Source organism: Dioscorea cayenensis, unplaced genomic scaffold (assembly GCF_009730915.1).
Source record: "Dioscorea cayenensis subsp. rotundata cultivar TDr96_F1 unplaced genomic scaffold, TDr96_F1_v2_PseudoChromosome.rev07_lg8_w22 25.fasta BLBR01000212.1, whole genome shotgun sequence".
Classification (NCBI taxonomy): domain Eukaryota; kingdom Viridiplantae; phylum Streptophyta; class Magnoliopsida; order Dioscoreales; family Dioscoreaceae; genus Dioscorea; species Dioscorea cayenensis.
In genome coordinates this window covers 16612-37044 of record NW_024086603.1, presented here as the reverse complement: position 1 = coordinate 37044, position 20433 = coordinate 16612, and the positions used below count along the sequence as shown (strand labels likewise).

The window sequence follows — 20433 nt, the reverse complement described above, 5'->3', positions numbered from 1 at the left end:
AAAGTATATGGGAAATTTCAAAAATAGATTTTTGTTATAGGTGCAAGTGTTCGTCAGATAAGAAGCATTATCATGATTTGATCAAGGGATGCATTATATGTAAATGGGCCCCATTGCCACTAGTACTTTTGCAGCATCTCATTGGTTATAGCATTTCAATGGTACAACCAAGCAATAGTTTATCTTAAAATTCTATGTGTGTGTGTTTTTTTTCAATAATAATTATGAGGGAATAATTTGGTAAAATTCATTAAATAGAAAAAAATTATACAATATAATAATATTAATATTTAGAATAGAAATTGTAAGAAATAAACTTGTTAAGAAATAAAAAAAAGGAATTTTACAAAAATTGCATTCAATTATTATTATTTTTTTGACAAAGTTACATTCAATTATATAAATTAACATTATAATAAAAATAACCAGATTATCAATATTATATGATAATATAGATCCACTGTTCAATTCAAAGAGGAGAATTATAAATAAATGGCCATTACTGATTTTTTTTTAAGATAGATGGACTACCTTTGTTTTGAAACTTTCACTTTTTTAATTAAAGAGTAAAAATAATATATATATATATATATATATATATTAACAAATATAATAAGCTTAATACAATTAAGAGTGTGCATATGAATCAGGAATTTGATCGTCTAGTCTGTGCATCATTATTCGATAATATGGAGGTCAGATTGCAATCATGCACTCATAATCATGATTTGTTATGGTTGTTGCGTTAAACACAGAATTTGAACTCAAAATTCTTAAATTTTCACGCTAGTGTCTTATGTGATGGGACTAATATTATTAGTTTAGTTTTTTTTTTTACAAAACCAGTTATTATTATTATTATTATTATTTAACAAAAATGGAACTAAAAATTTATATATAGATCCATAAATCATGATGTAGTATGCCAATGTGAGCTTTTTTTAGCCAAATTGGCTGCACATAATTTTTTCTTCAAAAATTCTAATAACATGATATTATAAGCTCTAAAAATCATGTATATGTTAGGGAATACAGCTGTGTATACAGCTGTATATCTATATTTGTATACTTACCTTATTTATATAATCATGTATCTATATATACCTTGTACATTAGTAGGTTTTTGTGTTAATGAAAAATTGATTAATCTTTTTCAATCTAACAATATACATCAAACTTTTTGTTGAATGACCTAAAGAAAAGACAACGTTACACTTATTTTTGTAATATGATTTTTTTTAACATAATTATATATTTTTAAATTTTTACCCACAGCTTTCTCCAAAACTACAAACAATAGAATTCAAAACTACTTGTTTAAATCTCCCTACAATTATCCAACAACCATTGGTCCATTATAATTTCTTACACTTTTTCACTTAAAAATCAATCCTTCTATTAGTCCTAATTACAAAGTAAAGAACATTAAATTAAAAATTCATATATATATATATAATAAAAATTGATAAATCATATATCAATAGTATGCACACATAATAATCATATAACTTGTCGCACTAATTCAGTCAATACTAAAAATTGAGTTATAAATCCACTCTCATAGCCCCTGAGACGTGTCTCAGTGGCACTAAACCAAACACCCACCCACAATAATCAAAAATATGATTAAGCCCTTTAAATAAAAAGGGTAACTATGAAATAAACATAAAATCCAAGGATCACATGGCAACAAACCAATTCCCCCCCAATCCAACCAACCTTCCTTCTTTAGCCCTAATCTGTCTCCATCCCACATCACTCCCCCATCAACACAACCCTTACCTTCTTCTTCTTTTTCTTCTTCTTCGCCCCATGAACTCCATCAACTTCTCCAATGGAACCCAAAGACCGCCCTCACCGTGCAACCACCACCTCAGGAGCCAGTGAACTCTTCATCTGCTTCACCTCCCGTCCTGCCAACACCTCCAACTCGGCCGCCACCACCATGCGTGTCCCTCCGCCAAGTCCCTCATGTCCCCGGCGCGCACCGGTGCCCCATCACTCTCCTCCTCCCTCAGCCGCCGCCTTCCGTAGCAGCGGCAGCGTCAAGGCCGGCGAACAGTCCCCCATGTTCCCCGCCGCCGTCACCGCCGCCGCCGCACGCAAGAAAGGCTGCTCTTTTTGAAGCTGCTGAGCCTTCCTCTCCGAAAGTCACTTGCATTGGCCAAGTCCGTGTTAAATCTAAGAAAAAGAAGAACAAGTGCAAGACTGCACAAGGTGCGGCCATGGCGAGGTCTAGATCTCAGAGGAGAAGTGGAGGGAGAAGCCAGCTTTTAGAAGAGCTGGAGTTGGAGTTGGAGAAGGTGAGAAGGGAGTGCAGGCCTTGGGGGTTTTGTGAGGCTTTTTGCGTTCGTTTGGATCGGAGATCAATTGCTTTGTTCCGTGTAGAGGTGGTGGGAGGTCTTCATTTTGTTCATCTTCAAAGGCTGGTTTTGAAGTGGAGGAGGAGAAGAGGAGGAAAGGGTCTTCTTGTGGTGGTGCTGTGTTTGGGTGGATGATGGCTGTGCAGGAGAGTGAGGAAGGGAAAAGGTGGTGAAGTTGTGGGTTTGGTTGTGCAGGAGAATGGGAGAAGAGAGGTGAGTTTGGTGGTTGAGAAGGTGGAGGAGGAGGAGAAGGAGAGGATGGAGATGGAGGTGGAGGTGGAGGTGGAGGAGAATAGAGGGAGTGTTTGTGTTCCTCCAAAAGAATGCTTTGTTGTTGATGAGATGCAGGTCTGATCCTGTTCGAATGGCTGCTCTTGCTACCAGGTTTTGGGGTTCTCCAGCTGCTGCCAAAGTTGGAGCTGAAGAAGAAGAAGAAGAACAACAGCAGCAGCAAAAAGAAGAAGAAGAAGAAGAAGAAGCTGTTGCTGTTCATGTTGAAACAATAATAGAGAAAGAAGAAGAAGAAGAAGAAGAAGAAGAAGAAGAACCACAAGAACAAGAAAAAGAAGAAGAGGAAGAGAAGGTTGAAGTTGAAACAGCCATTGTTGAGAATAAGAAAAACCTTGAAGAAAAAGAAGAAGAAGAAGAAGAAGGACAAGAGAAAGAGGAAGCAAAGTTTGAGGTTTTGGAAGAGAATGGGGAAAAAGAGAAGATGAAAGATGAGAGCTTTACTGAATCTGCTGATCTTCCTCCATCGAAGGAAGAGAAAAGAAGGAGATCCAAAGCAAAAGAGAGAGAGATGAGACGGAGCCGCTCAAACAAAGAAAAGGAGAGGAAAAGGACTAGTTTTTCCAATGAGAAAGAAGCAAGGAGACATAGTTTTTCCACTGAGAGAGATGCAAAAAGGCCAAGCTTTTCTTCGTCGACCGTGGATACAGAAAGAAGACACAGCTGGAGTTTCTCAAAGAAGAAGAGCAAAGAGGAGGAGAAGGAGGAGAACCCAAACAAAGCCATGGATTCAGAGAAAGTTTGTAGCAAAGTGGAAGCAGGGGAGACCAAGAGAGAGCTCCCTGATTGCTTGTTGTTGATGATGTATGAACCTAAGCTTTCCATGGAGGTCTCCAAAGAGACCTGGGTTTGCAGCACTGATTTCCTTCAATGGCGGCCGAAGGAAGTGGCACCCGCCGCCGCCGGCGCCGCCGTTGAAGAACAGACCCAAGATCCTGCTCCGCCGTTGTCGGAGGAGGTAGAGAAGAAGCTGGTTGGCACGGCTGAGCCGGCTCAGGTTGCGGCGGCGGCTGCGGCTCAAATGGCGGCTTACGAGCCGTTTGTGCTAACGAGATGTAAGTCGGAGCCGATGAGGGTCATCGGCTCGGCTTGCGCCGGATGCTTGCTTTTGAAAAGCCGGCATCAGCCGATCGGCGCGGCTGGGATCGGCTTCTGAGACGAGGTGGGGCCCAGAAGTTTTTTTTTTGGGGGGTTTTTTTGTCGTGTTGTGAGTCTTGATGCACTGTGGTTTCTGGTTGGTGTAAAAAAGCAGTAGCATTTGTTTGTTATAATTTAGAATATTATGGGAAAAAAAGGTGCATGCTTTTGGGGGGTGATCATTTAATTTATATATATTTATATTTATATTTTTGTGTTTTTCTAATGTTTAAAAATATGGCATTATGTGTATATGGATTTAGCATATGTTTTTTTATCTATGTTTAATAGAAATATTTGTGTTGTTTATTTTTTTATTTAAAAATAATGTCTTATGGTAGTATGGCAAGGGAGAATTATGTTTGATCATAGGGTTTATTGAATTTTCAAATAACTCAAAAAATCTTTGGAAGTTTTATAATACAGTTAAGTAATTTTTAATTTTTAAAATAAATTTTAATTCGTATTTTATAATACAATTAAGTAATTTTTAATTTTTAAAATAAATTTTAATTTGTAAAATTATTTGTATATATATATATATATATTGGAATTTGTAATAAGGAAAAAAAAAGGTAGACTAGGGTCTTCAATTAACAAGGACCCATCAGAAACTTTTTTGAAAAATAAAAGTTGAAAAAAACTAAGGAACTGCAGGGTATTTTCTTTCTTTTTTTATATTTTTTTATGATAAAGGGTAATTCATTATAAAATATAAGCCCAAGCATAAAATGGACCCTAATTAATTAATATAATAATTTCATAATATATTAATATACTTCAAATTACTAAGGCTTGCTCATGATATTTTAAATGAGGCCCTAAATTAATGTTAAATTGAAAAGCCAAGGCTGAGCTGAGATTTTGAGTCAACTTTTCGTCTTTACTAAGCGAATAATTTTTATCGATTGACACTGAGGGTTCATTATTTAGGAATATTCATAAATTCATAATCCACGAACATTCGTTGTTATCGAACATTGAATTTCAATCTAATGGTCTCCATCATGATTTATACTAAATAGTAGTATAATACGGCTGACCATAATTAATACAGTAAATCAATCACACTTTCTATTAGCCTAATTAACAATCCATTGGTTGATGGTACCAATCCTCTGTTGTTGCTCTCTCTATCCAACCATTTCTCTCTATCACTCATTGTTCTTGTTGTCTTTCTTATTTTCAGCATTTCAGGTGATTTAGACTTAAAGTTTTAATGATATACTATCCTCCATATCTTTCATCTCAGTTTTTTAAATTTAAAGTTAAAAGTATTTATTATTATTTTTCAAAAATTACTTTTTATCACTCTATTCAATTTTTCTTTTAAAAAATTTAATACGAGAGATGTGAAGATATAAATTATGGGTAATTTTGGAAACATAACTAATTTTTTTATTAAATTATGTAAAATAACCAACTGTGAGATTTGGTTATTCACAATAGATAAAAAAAGAAGCGAAGGAAGTATTAATTATGAGAAGGCTAAATAAAGTTTTGAAATTTTTGTATAATAGATCAATTATATTTATTTTCAATTTTATCGCTATTTTTATGCCACTATATCTGAAATTCTGCAAGGATATATTAGAGAAGTAGAATAAACTCTTAGAATTTGAGTTTGAATAATATGCTAATTTTTATTTATATTTATTTCCAATATTTTTGCTATTTCTATGCCACAAAACTTCAATTTTTTTTATTTTATATATATATATATATATTTGTGATTTGGATCTGGAATTTAATTCTCGATGAAATATATCAAGGATTAGAATCAATTTTAGGAATTTGAATTTGAATAATAGTTTAATTTTTGTTGTTATTTATTATCAATTTTGTTGCTAATGATAATTCCCATTCAATTTTTGATCTTTTTATATAAAAAAATTAATTTTTAGACTTTGTTAGGTTAGATCAAATTAATTTTTAAAAGAAATCTAGTAAGATAATTAAATACCACAATCACCTATTCTTTTTTTCTTTTTGAACTTACAATTTGTAATCATTGTTCTATAATGGAGCAACATAATAACATTACCATGAATCTTTTTATCATGAACTACCCTAGTACCAATTTTTTTAGTAGCCTGGAAGAAGTTGGCTATAAAGGCTGTTAAAAAGTTCAGAAAGTAAAATTGAATTATGCAATATTTTAAACTTTGATATTTCTTTTTGTTGTTTTTTTACCAAAGACTAGCAGCACCTTCAAAAAGAGAAAAATATATGAAAATGCATCAGGTTCAATGGTGTAATAATCATATGTTTTTTTTAAATAAAGATGACAAAAACTGTGGAAGGATATATATATACAAAAATGTACCGTGGGTTAACAAATTTTGAAAATTTGTTATGTGAAGTGAACTAACACACGGGACGGGACAATGAAGACTTGTCACATATATTCAAAATGATATATTAAAAACTATAATTTCATTATAATAAATCTCTCATGTTATATAATTATAGATAACTAGAGAATATGACTCATGCAACAAGACCCAAATCAAGTCTGAGTAAACGATGAATAATAAAATGCTCCATACACTGCATTCTGCCTTTCCACTTGCACTGAGCAAGTGTTGGCGATATCAAATTTATATTGCACTTATAAAATTCAATAACCATCAAAATTAGCTACTTTTCTCTGATTTTCTGTAACATATTGAAGAAAAGTTGAAATAATTTTGGAGCCTTTTATTACAGGGATTCAACTATTCAATAGGACAATAACTTTTTATAAAGGTACCTTTCAGTTATGCCCTTGATCAATTTGTTAACTAACTTGCCTCTTGAACTGTTTAAAGATTAAGAAGGCATCTTTTAGTGAGTTTTTTTTTTTTTTGGTATCCCAATTTTGATTTGAATAAAAAAGGTTACCCTGCTTTTATTCTTTTTCACTGGCAGGATAAACTTTCTGTCTCTTATTGAAAATGAAAGTGGCTATATGTATAGCCTTACAATAATTGAAAGCAAGAATCATGCACTTCACTAACAACGTGGATTCAAAACAAAAGAATAGGTCAAGCCCCTAGATAATAGGGATTATGTAACAGAAAACAAAGACTAAGCCTACTGCACCATTCCCTCCCTTAAACTAATATCATATCAGTTTACACCTGGATCTTTACAAATTCCCATCTGTGCATGCAACTTCTCAAAAGCATCTAACTTTAATGGCTAAGTCAAAAGATCTGCAAGTTGGTCTTGAGTTCAATAGTAATTTAATTTGACTAACTCTTCTCAAGTGAGATCTCTGAGAAAATGAAATCGAACATCAATATGTTTGCTTCGATCATGCATAACTGGATTACGAGAGAGCTTGATTGTTGAGCTATTATCACAATATATCATGGTAGCTCCACTTTGAGTTTGGTCAAGCTGCTCCATCATCCTTCGCAACCATACGGCCTGACATGCACAAGCAAATGCTGTAACAAATTCTGCTTCAGTCGTAGACAGCTTGACAATAGGTTGTTTGCGAGAGGACCAAGACACAACCCCTGAACTTAATAAAAATAGAAAACCTAAAGTGCTCCTGCGATCTTCGACATCTCCTGCATAATCACTATCAGAATATCCCACAAGTTGGTGGTTCCCTCCCTGGCGATAAAACACACCAAATGTAGTGGTGCCTTTGATATATCTTAACACATGTTTTGCAGCTTGAAGATGAAATGTAGTAGGATGAGCCATGTATCGATTGAGAAGACCAACCACATATAGCAAAATCCGACCTAGTGGAGGTTAAGTACATTAAGCTACCCATCGGTTGTTTATAGAAAAGTATAATCCACTTGCTCTCCCATCAAATCTTTCATTAACTTTGTGCTCGGAACAATGGGATTATTCTATCGAGTTGCAATCGCCATTTGGAACCTTTCTAAGACTTCACAAGCATACTTCTATTGACAAAGAAAGATCCCATTGTCCCTGTTGCAATACTTCCAAACCAAGAAAATACCTCATCTTTCCCAAATCACTCATATCAAATTCTTGCATCATTGAGTGTTTAAATGAAGTGAACAAGAATTCATCATTCCCATTATAAATAAGATCATCCACATAGAGACACACAATCAAGATCTTACCAACAGAGGAGTGCTTGAGATACAATGTTGGTCCTATGGACATTTCTTGAAGCCTTCATTCATAAAATAAGCTTCGATTCTACTATACCAAGCTCGAGGAGCTTGCTTCAATCCATACAATGCCTTTCGAAGTCTATACACATTGTGTTCTTCTTCCTTGATCACATATCCAGGTGGTTGTTCAACATATACTTCCTCATTGAGATCTCCATGAAGAAACGCTGATTTAACGTCTAATTGATACAATAGTCATGCCTTGTGAGCTACAAGCAGAAGGACAAGTCGAATAGTGTCTAAGCGGGCGACAAAAAAACAAAGACTTCGAGTAGTCAATCCCATGTTGTTGAGTGTATCCCTTTGCAACAAGATGGGCATTGTACTTGTCGATTTCACCACGTTCGTTGAGTTTGGTCTTGTATATCCACTTAACTCCAATTATTTTTTTCATCTTTAGGCAAGTCGACTCAACTCCCATGTATCATTTTTGCTAATTGCGCAATTTTACGAATCCATTGCTAAGCGCCATTTGTCTGTTGTAGTCTTTGCATCATAAAAAAGTTGGAGGTTCCTCATCAATAAACATAGCAAGGTTACCTTGATTTTTCAATGTCCGAGAGTCCTTCATCACTCTCATAGTCATGCATCCATATAGGTGGTCGACTGAATTAGTCTTTCCACAAAAATTAGAAGATTGAGGTTCAAGTGGATCATTAACTTCCTTAGCTGAATTTTCTCCACTATAATGTTGTTTTAGCGACGATCATCGAATCGAGTTGGACTTTTGAGTTATTTTAGCAACCGGATCTCGTAGATGTAGTATTTATTAGCGAGCATCATGAGTGTGATCAAGAATATTGTTGTCGAGCATATGACCCCATTCCAATGAAGTATCACCACCCTCAGTATGTGTTGTTGTCCAATGAAGTATCACCACCCTCAGTAAAATGATCAACAGACGGTTTAATGCCACTCCAAGCCTCCTCTGGTGTCTTATTGCGCACGGCAAGCGTTGGACTCCGATTCAAGATATGTACAGCCCAATTAACTGCTTCTGGACAGAAGGTTTTTGGCATTTGTTTGCAAGTAAGCATATTGCGAACCATGTTCATGATTGTGCAATTCTTATGCTTACGCCACTCCATTCTGCCGAGGAGTGTAGGCAGCGATGAAGTTGTCGTTGAATTCCATTGGTTTGACAAAAAGGTAGTGAATTCTTTTGATGTAAATTCACCGCCCCTATCTGTGCGCAAACCACAAATGTAGGTAGCCATTGTCTTTTCCACCTTTGCTTTAAAGAGTTTAAAAACACTTGAAGGCTTCTAATTTATCTCGCTAAGAAAAAAACACCCGATTTTTGCGACTAAAAATCATCAATAAATGTCAAAAGATACCTCTTCTTACTATTAGAAGTAGGAGATATAGGCCCGAAAATATCAGCATGAACAAGTTGGAGAATCTGAGATGCTCGCCATGTACTAGTTGAAGGAAATGGGCTTCTGTGTTGTTTACCTTTCATGCAATCCTCGCAAAAATTAGTGGAGTTCTTCGGGTTGGGGTAATAAATGAACCATCCGTTTTGGTGTGAAGAGTTTTGAGTCCATCAAGACTCAAAAGGCCATAACGACAATGCCAAAAGATGATCCGGATTTTTGAGAAAGAATTTGGAAACAATTACGATCTTGGACATTTGATGGTAGCTAAGAGAATGAACATCCGGGTTGAGAGACATAGTAGTGTCGATAATAAGCCCTCTATCTGGATGGTAGATTTTGCACTTGTTGTGTTGAACTAAGATTGCAAGGCATTTTTCCTGCAATTGACCGATACTCAAAAGATTGTTGCATAGATCAGGCACATAGAACACTTCTGTAAGAATTTGAGTAACATTATTGATAGTTATATGGATTTGTCCTTTGCACATCACACAAAGACTGTAATTGTTGCCCAGCTTGACCGACTTGCGAAATGTTTCATCCAAGTGTGAGAATAACTCCTTTCGTCCACACATGTGATTGCTAGCATCCGGAATCCAGGAACCATGAAGTCTCACCAATTGTTGTGTCAGCATCAGTATAGGCCATAAGGAGCATTTCTTCACTTGTTTCTGCAAAATGAGCCTTTGTCTCCTTCTCATCCTTAGGTTCCTTATTTTTCTTAGGGCACTCAAACAAAAAATGGCCAAGATCATGACGAGAATAACATTCAACAAGAGCTTTGTTCATACCTCGTCGGTAGCGACCTCTTCCTCTTCCATGTGGGGTTCTTTGACCATATCTAGAACCACCAGAATTATCCACATGAGCAATCTTCAGTGCTTGCTCTTCGATCGCATGTCCATGCATACGTTGTTCATAGATTTGAAGACTGCTTTGTAATTCGTCAATACTCATAGAATCAAGATCATGAGACTCTTTAATGGAGCAAACTACATAATCAAATTTGGAGGACATGGAGCGTACAATCTTTTTAATGACAACAACATCACTCATCTTTTCACCAAGACTGCGCATTTTGTTTGTAATTGTGAGAGTATGAGCAAAATAATCAATGACAGATTCATCTTCTTTCTGATAGGATCCTTTTGTATGATATAGTGTTCTTCAACCTCTCAGCAAGACACACACTATCTCACACTACACTTCTCTCGAGCGAAGAGAAACCAATTCAATATGATGATTCGAATTGATGCACTTCATTGATTCAAAAACACCTGAAAATATAGAGTTATCGATAGTGAATGCCGATCAAGCATTTCACATAATACATGCTAATACAACAAAGAAATACGAGTAAAAGATTCAAAGTAAAGCTAATCCAAACAACATGCGGACAATAACCAAACTAAGTGCATCACTATTATTCGGGTCTTCTAAACAGCACCACACACATCAATTTGTCTCTAATTTCCTAATCAGTTTTCCAACACTTTCATGTGCAAAACTTCAAAATCTTTGTGAAGAGCTTGAAGTTGCGCGTGCTTGACTCTGGCATTTCCTTGATACTTCTGCTTCAATGAATCCCAAATTCCTTTTGCCGTATCCTTGGTCAAAATGGTTTCAAGTGTAGATCGATCAATAGCACTGAAAAAGATAATTCTTGGCATGTAAATCCTTCAATTTACGGGTCGACAATTTCTTTCTTATCGTGCATCCGTGAGATCGACATCCTCGCTCAACAAGAACTCCATTTTTCCACAATTTTCCTATACTCTTTTGAATGAAGGAAATTCTCCATCAGCATACTCCAATGCTCGTAATGGCCATCAAGACGGGGAATGGCAGGCTGAAAAAAACTATTCTCAGTGGACATTTTGAGCTGTAGCTACAAAATGGATAGAGTTTCCTAGCTCTGGTACCAGATGTTAAAGCTAGTTAAGTGTAAGAAAACTCTCTGCTTCTTATTGAATATGAAAGTGGCTATATGCATAACCTTACAATAACTAAAAGCAAGAATCATGCACTCCACTAACAACATGGATTCAAAACAAAAAGAACGAGGTCAAGCCCTAGATAATATGGATTATGTAACGGAAAAACAAAGACTAAACCCTCATCGCAACAACCACCAAAAACAATTCCAGTCCCATATGTGTCGATGTGGATGCTCATTTTTACAGATCGACCTTTGAAATCAACCGTGCATGCCAATTGTATCTTCCACATCATCATTAGCCACATCACCCCCAAACATTTGTCGATTCGAGCATATGAGTCATCTAATAACTTTCTTCTTTCCCCCATTAACCGACAACAACTTGCTCATCATTGTGACAAAGATAGGGTGAGAAGAGTGGGCGAAGAAGATGCACGACCATGATAACGAAGGGGGCAAGCTAGCCTTGTCCATTCCATGGATGGAGGCGAGGTGGCGTTATCCTTCCTAATGAGCAAAGAGTGAGTGATCAACAATAATATGGATTTGGCTTTGAAGTCTCCGACAAGGGCTAAGGGCTTGCTGAAAAGGGAGACACAGTGATCAGTTATGATGGTGGCCATGTAATTTTTTGTTTGGTGTGAATTGACGATATGTTTGTGGGGATACACATCTAGGGCTTTTTTGTTCATGTTGTAGATGTGGTTGTTGTTTTGCATGGGTTGTGGCATAATTGACTTTGTTTGTTGTAAGTTTTTTTTAGTTGTATTAGCAACTATGGTTGCGGTTGGATGATTTTATTTAATTATACATATACACCTTTGGTTGAGTTTTTGAAACATTTGCAGTTTTACTTTGATTAAGTTGAAACACTCAAATTGGAGTTTGTATGATGAAAACAATACACATGCTGAATCTGAATGCATTGAAAGGATTGTATTTAAATCCATACGTCTATACAATGTTCTCTGAAACTGCAAACTTAGAATCTGAGAGTGCAAACTTAGAATCTACACAATGTTCTCTAAAATTTGCAGGGAAGCAATTTATAGAGTTCTTTAAAAAATATTCTCCAGGACATTGTTTGTTACAAAAATTTACCAGACTTCACATAAATTGTTACAAAACTGAAGCAGTTTATAGAATCATTACAAATTTTTCTAGCAAGACATTGCATGTTACAAAAATTTACCATACTTCACATAACTTGTTACAAAAATTAAAAGCGGTTTATAGAATCCGAGAATCTTATAGTACTTTAAAAAAATTTCTGTAGAAAGTGAAGCTATATATAGAATCTGAGTGATTTAAAACATTTTTACGCATGACATTACCATACATTTGTTTACAATAATAGGAACCATGAGGACATTGCTTTACAAAAAGTAATCATACTTAATTTTTACGCAAGTTAAGTCGGGATGAGACAATGATTTACAAAAATAGGCACTGCATGACAGTGCTTTACAAAAATAATCCTACTAAAAATAGGCACTGTAAGACAGTGCTTCAAAAAAAAATTTGAAAACAAGGAGTTGCAAGCAACTGTGTGGCTCAAGCAACTTTTTTGTAATCATCTAATGCACCAGCAGGGGCTCCAACTCCTTGTGGCATCCACACTTTTTTCTTTCCGTCAGCATTGCCTGGTCTTTTACATTCTTTGCCATCCTTGTGTTTCACTTGAGACTTCACTATAGGAACAACTGAAGCATTGACTGATGGTCTAGAAAGATTTCTTCCATATTAAGGCACTTCTAATGAGGCACCAAGGCTTCTGTAATTTGTCTACACATGGATTGTAACCAACTAAATGTATTAAAAAAATCACATAATTATATCCAGCAATTGTGAACAATGAAAGTGCAAAATAAAATTAAATTTAGTACTTTGTTTTTCCTTTCTAGCAACACTGAAGACCTTAAACTACACCTTAAATTCAGTAATAACATTTGATTATCCAACAGAATTGCAAACCTTAAAATTACTCAAGTAAACTATGTACACAAGTAAATTCATGGAAATTGGCCATTGCTAATAAATACCTTAAATTTACACTAACCTGAGCTGAAAGAACATTAGAAACTTGTTCTTCACTTGGTATATCCCCCCTTTGATTCCCCCTTGAATTTGTAGTTGTTGTATCAAGTGTTGTGTGCACAGGGATTGAAAAAAACTGCAATGAAAAATTAAATGATCTGTTATCATCCTCAACACCCATATGTGAATTTTTCGCCAAAAAATTTATTACTGCCCACTTGTGACTAATTTGACATAGAAAAAATCTGAGCACTATCAGGAAAAGATTAACTTTGTTGAGTAATGGTCTGCAGATTTTGGTGGAGAAAAAGTCAAACATATTAAATTGACAATGAACTACTGCTATACAATTAAAAACAAAAATCAAAAATGTATGAAGTAAATACCGTGGCGCATAATGATCTGATGGTTGTTTGTTTGTTGCACTCTCTTCGAGCAGTGGTCAGTGGTGTCGGACTTCCTTTGTTTCCCTTTAGTCATAAGCATATAATTAAATCAAATTGATAATGAACTACGCCATACAATCAAAACTGCAAATAAGAAGTATATGTGCATACCTTCTACACTCCATTGAATCTTTTATTGTGCCCCACTGCACCACAGACGCCTACATGTCATCTTCTACTCCTTTTCTTACTTACCTTTCCATTGTTGAACCCACTAGTTTCACCTAGCTCTCTCCTCTTCAACATGGTTTTCCTACCCTTCCTCTTGTTTACTGCCTGAGGTGGAATGATGGGGCCTTGGTCACTTTTAGGCCATGAATCCTTGTCATGGGTGGGATTCAAGATATTCCTATATGTTTCCATGAAAGTGATGACCTTTATAACATGAATCAATGTAATTTTCGGGGCTTCTCCTATATTATAGTATAGGGGTCGACACTTAATGGCTACAAGGAATACCACTAAGCTACCATCTCCTGCAGAGCATGTGTATTCGGACTTATTAACAACAACTTAGCCATATGGGCCTACCACTTGGTATTTATATCCACCTGACCATCTAGTGCTATACAACCAGCTTTTTTGTTTGGATTTCTCAAGTTTTTTTTACAATTCTAGGGCAGTATAGTGATGTAACTTTGTGCATGACATCTCTCTTTTGTCGAATCCTCTTCATCATCTGTGTCCTCATTGTCTCATTCATTGTTATAATTCCCTTTGGTCCTAGCTTCTTAGATGTGGCTATTGAAAACTTCACTAGCAAGTTATTCAAGAGAATATCATATTTGAACCTAGTCTGGAAATGTGCTCTACTCCAATACTTGGGTTCAAATTTTTTTCATGTACTCAAATGCTCATAAATTCATTCCCTTCGACCCTCTATTGCTCACGTCAAATGCAGAAGTGTAAGTTTCCCTAGTACATGATCAAAGCTGGTCCTTAAGTGCTTTGCCCCTAAATGTCTTCTTGAAATTGGTGTGGATGCCCTAACATGTATCTATGCTTATAATGGGGGAATAATTCAGTTATTACAGACATCAAACCTTATTATTAGATGGTGTTTAGCCAAGATATGCAATGAAAGGTCACATCATCACCCACGAGCATAACTAAGATGGAGAGTAATGCAACAAAATCGAAGATACAAACATAATGATATCAAGCATATGAAAAAATTAGACCCACACAATGATAAAAACCTGATATCATTATAAAATAGACCCAAGGTGTGTCCTCACCAATTCGAGCCTACCAAAACTGCCTCGCTCAATGGAGCTAGGCAAACATACATACCTTGAAGACCTCTTCTTCATCGGACTTGATTATCACTATTGATCCTAGGTGTGTCCTCACCAATTCGAGCCTGTAGTCATACAACTTGGCCATTAGTGATTCTTCATCACCATCTATGATCCTTTATAACATATAAAAACACAAGGGAGATGGTTAGGATTATTAAAACACAATATGAAGTATCGAACAATTATTAAAAACTATCACCTCTAAGTAAGGCACATGGCTCTCAGAGGGCTTTTTAGTCGATCGATGTCAACTTCACGATCACTCTGACTTTGCACAATGCCAGCAATTCTCTAACTGGGGTCTGCCCTAAACTGTTCAAGGTAATTCTTTGTTATCCACTTAGCACTAACATGTCTATTGTTATGATCTCTAGAACATTCATGTTGTAGCACTGCAGACTTTATATGCACTGTGCTCTAGTCTTTTACCATTGGTGAGGCCCATAAGTAAAAATGGTATCATTTTTTTGCAAAAAACCTTGCATTTCTTCTTGGTGTTAGGCCTAAAGTTTATCACATACATATGTTTAATTCCATAATTTTTTACAGCTTAATTAAATTGTTTGAAGTCTCTAAATTTCATTCCAATTTTGAAGTGTGGGTCTTTCATGTCAACTTCATCATTAAATTCAAAATACCAAGGTCTAGGTGGGAGTTGTGCCTCTTCATTTGTGGAAGAACAGGATTGCAACTCCTCTGCACCAACATAGTCAGATTATGCATCATCATCAATTCCAGCATGTGCAGCTTCACCATCTAAATCACCATCTGTAGTAGATTTAATAGGATTGTCTCAGTGACTTCATCTTCGATTCCTCACTACAACTATAGTCCCGAACCATGGAAATCACCATCCTCATCAACCTTTTTCCCCCTATCATTACCCATGCCTACATTTTTTCTCCCAAACTCGCATCATCTACATCCCTGTTCTTCTTCCTCTAATACTTATTTTAACAAAGTGAAGGCCCACTACTTTCACCTAATCCCACTCCTTCATCATTGCAAACATCAACACCAATACCGGGTTTTAATGACCTACCATGACTAGGAAGATTAATGCAAACATACACCTCTCTACTACACCCAGATGTACATTGACATTGTTAGGGAATCTAAATCAGTTTTGATCTCCTTATACCCTTTCTCACCACTCCTTGCATCTAATTACCAAATTGTGGACCCTTCAATATCTAAACGAAATTCCTTGGCCATACTTATTAGCTCTAGTTTGAAAATTTGGTCAGAACAACAGTAGTCTATGTAGCTAGCGAAGCCCTCTATTTCATCCAACTTGTAATGCAACCTTATAGTGAATAGCTCAACATTTGGCACTATAAACAAATGTACAAAAGTCAAATGTTTGTACAACCTATACTAGTAATGGGCAAGAACATCCATACAAATTAACTTGGCCACCCATAAGAATAAATAACATTCAAATTAAGTAAATTCTAGGATCAAGAAAAAATTACTGGCAAATTAACATTGGTGGAAGGACATGTAAATAAATAAATAAAGTCGTTCAATCAACATTATTGGCAAATTAATTAGGATATTACAAATCAAGTTCAACTAAATAGCCATTTTAGCTAGTGACATGACTTGCAATAACAAAATCTTTTATTATAAACAATAACACAACTAACTTGGATTTAAACCTTTTAATATGGAGTCTCTAAATAGCCCTTTTAGCTATTTCTTTAATACAGCTACAACTGCATATGTAGCTAAACCATAAGTAGATCACATTATAACAAGAAGCTATTTAATACAACTACAACTGCATCGAAACAGATGTCTAAAAATTTATCTATGATACAACCTACTTCCTAGAGAAAACAGATAACAATAATTAAAAACACATGTGCAACCCAATAACAAAGTCCTACGGGAGAAAGACCACTCCATACAAATTAACTTTGGCATACATTGGAACTGACTGAGATAGGACAATAAATAACATTCAAAGTAAATCACATCGAACATACAAATTATTAACATTGATGGCAGGATATAAAAATAAACAAATAAATAAAACCATCTTAGATAATATTGCAAATCAAGCATCCACTAATATAATAAGAATGATAAGAGATATCAGTGGCACGTGAACTTACAAACTAAATGGGGACCATATGGGTCAAATACTACACATGAGTAAAAAAAAATACAAGCAAAATATTTTAATAAAGATACAAGTGCATTCAAACAGGTTAAATATTTTAATATAGTCCTCCAGAAGCAAGAACACTCAATACAAACCATTCAAATAAGTTAAATAGTACACAATAACATTACAAATCAACCAAAAAGCCACTTAACTCAGTCAACTCATGTAGCATTACTGGCAAATTGGTATTAAGCAATATCTACTAATTTAATAAGAATAATGAGAGAAATCAATGGCACATGAACTTAAAAATTAAATGGGGACTCATATGGGTCCCAAGCAAATACTACTCATGAGAAAAAAAAAATTGCAAGCCCTGCAAACACTACTTATAATAAAGCATCTACAAGTGCATCCAAACAAGTTAAAACCAATTACTAAAACTATAATATCCACCATATCTACAACCTCATCCATGCAACAGACTAGTAAACACTAAAACCTTACAAAACCCTACAAACCCTACCTTCAAGTTCATCTTCCATTTCAAACTTCACACAACCAAACAGTTGCAGAATGACTTAGATTTTGAAGAAGGGCACTTACAGTAAGCTGGGGCTTCTTCTCCTTTGGACCGTATCTCCCAATTAACCGCCATCTTCACCAGTGAGTTTTCTTCCGTTCAATCTTGCCAGCGACCACAAGTTTCTCTTCCTCACCAACGGCCAAGCCCAACACCGTCACCTCTTCTTCATCCCTCTCTTCTCGTTTTCGGACCAAGGAATGAGCAATGTCTCCTTCTTTCTTTCTCAAGACGAAAGGGGATTAATTGACACGTGGCAAGCATTGTTGGACATATGACTCCATGCCTGACGTGGAAATATATAATGTTATGGCGTGGAAATTTATTCTGACTTGGTATACACAATTGGATTTCAAAAGCTGACTGTGTAAAAATTGGCATCCACATCATCACATATGGCTAGAATTGTTTAGGTGGCTTGCCGGTGAAAGAGAATAAAAGCAGGATAACCTTTTTAATTCAAATCAAAGTTGAGATACCAAAACAAAGTCAAAGTTTGGTAACTAAAAAAAAAAAAAATTTACTCCGTCTTTTAGTTGAGTAGCTACTTGCATTTGAATGAACATATTTTTGTGGAAATGGTCAACACAACTTGGTTATTAATTCATGAAACTGTGATTACATATACCATCAACATCTATGCCATATATATTATATATAATATATATTTATATGAATTTTAATATTTTTATTTAACAATAAAAATAATTAATAAAATATTCTAACATTTCTAATAATTATAGGATGAAATCGATATGAAAGTTTAATTAGCTAAATATTTTTACAATAATTTATTTTTTTTAATTAAATTATCTTAACTCTGGTATACAGGTCAATTACAAAAACGCTTATAAATTTTTTTATCTAGTAAAAGGGATAAGTGCTATCAAAGGACAATCGATACACAAATACACAACCCCTTAAGATAAATTTTCGGGATGTACAACTCTAGAAAAGAAAATTAGTATTTTTCTATGAGAGACTCACTAAGATCATCAAATAATACACGATGAATAATACTGACTCTCATAAACAGCAGCATGAACAAAATCGTGAGTTCAAACTCTTGTTCTTCTGTGGTGAATTATCACCCAAGACTAGTAATTTCTCGAGCTTATAAAAATTTTTAGATGGTTCCAATTGGGGTTTAAATTTTTACCCATTTAATGAATATATTTGGTTTTTGAATTGAGTAAAATGCTTTTAAAACACGAACTACAGAATCTCTTGTTAACACAAATCTTGTCAAATGCTTCCTTGTTTAGAGGAGATATGTCTCAAGTGAAGACAAGCTTTGGCTTTTATGTATGTATGTCCAAGTGAATAATGCAAGAGGGACCAACTTCAAGTGACAGATGGATGCTGAAAGAGGGGTAAAATTATGGGGGAATACATGTCTGATGTCTCTTAATTCTATTTTTACAGATTGAATTTATCTTTTAAAATTTATTATAATTTGAATTGTTTATTATTATTTATTTCATATTCAACCGTGGCTAGTGAATTATCATTAATATTATTTATGAAAAAATTGTGTGGTATATATATATATATATATATATAACAATTGAAGAACAATAGCTCGTTTTTAATATGATTCAACTGTTTTTTTTATAATGATGATTAAAAATTATAATTTGTCTATATTTATTAAACAATAATGTAAAGAAAAGAAAATAGTTATATTAATTTGTTAGTTTAATCATCATATTTAATGCTAAACTCATAGGGAAGTAGTTAATTTTGTAGTTTTATTATGAGCATAGTTAATGTGTTTCCCTCGTCAGCGATCACAATAACAATAGCAACTATCCAAAATGGGATTCTTTTCATACAAATCAATTTCTTAAACAGAAACAATAGATTTTATATGACACTCCAACACTTTTGATATGTCATATTAATTAAGTTATTAATTAATAGTTAAAATAAGTTTATTTACCTCCAATCACAGCCAATTAAATCACCGAATAATTAGATTAAAATCTACATTTAAAAAAACCAAAATACTATTTTAACTTATCACTTTCTCTTTAGTAGATGAGACTCTGAGAATGATAGATTAGGGGCTCTTCATAAAAAAACATGTAACTCACGTACATTATCAACTAAAATACCAATTAAAACTAATATAAGATTAAAAAAATAGAGAAATTCGAGATTTGTGAAATAAAAAGTGAAAATGTGTGGTTTTTCAACTTTGCAAAAAGAAAAAATCATTACTAAACCATAAACGGTGTTAACTCACATGGGCAAAATTGTTATTTTATTTAGAAACTAACTCATATAACATAAAAATATGTATATATGTACTTTAAGTTTATTAATTTTCTTTCGAAAAATTTATTAGAAAGGACTTAAATTTTAAAAAATAAAAATAAAAATCATGTTTTTTACGCATTACGCGACTGATTTTTAAAATGAATGCAGCAATTTTTACCTATACCAAAACGATAAAAGCTAATAACATTAATCTGTTTTCTACAATATTAGAAACCAGATTCAGAATAAAAAACTCACCTTTTATTTTATAAATCTTGAAACGACAAGAGTTTTTATTATTTTTTTCTTTTATATATACTAGATTTTTATATTATTATAAAGATAATTTAAATCCATGATTTTTCAATCTTTTCATCATTCTAATTCTCATGGTACTTATGCCTTGGGATTCGGACAGGATTTGATGGCACGAATCA

The 20433-nt window shown here is 34.5% G+C and overlaps 2 protein-coding genes across 2 annotated transcripts; one reads left to right on the top strand and one right to left on the bottom strand.

The window, feature by feature from the left end:
- The first annotated feature begins 1719 nt into the window (after nt 1-1719).
- LOC120253802 (ABC transporter F family member 4-like) lies at nt 1720-3970 on the top strand. Its single transcript, XM_039262025.1, is given in 7 exon segments — nt 1720-1954; nt 1957-2028; nt 2030-2122; nt 2187-2303; nt 2426-2529; nt 2660-2681; nt 2683-3970. Coding segments are annotated over 7 exon segments (1653 nt in total). The 5' UTR covers nt 1720-1834; the 3' UTR covers nt 3808-3970.
- Nucleotides 3971-7034: 3064 nt separating this feature from the next.
- Nucleotides 7035-7487, bottom strand: LOC120253801 (secreted RxLR effector protein 161-like). The gene has a single exon (XM_039262023.1). It carries the CDS (start codon nt 7485-7487, stop codon nt 7035-7037), a length of 453 nt encoding a protein of 150 aa, XP_039117957.1.
- Nucleotides 7488-20433: the final 12946 nt, after the last annotated feature.

Bases quoted from the DNA above. Each gene is read 5' to 3' on its own strand.
- LOC120253801 (XM_039262023.1), bottom strand. From the start codon at position 7,487: ATGGCTCATCCTACTACATTTCATCTTCAAGCTGCAAAACATGTGTTA.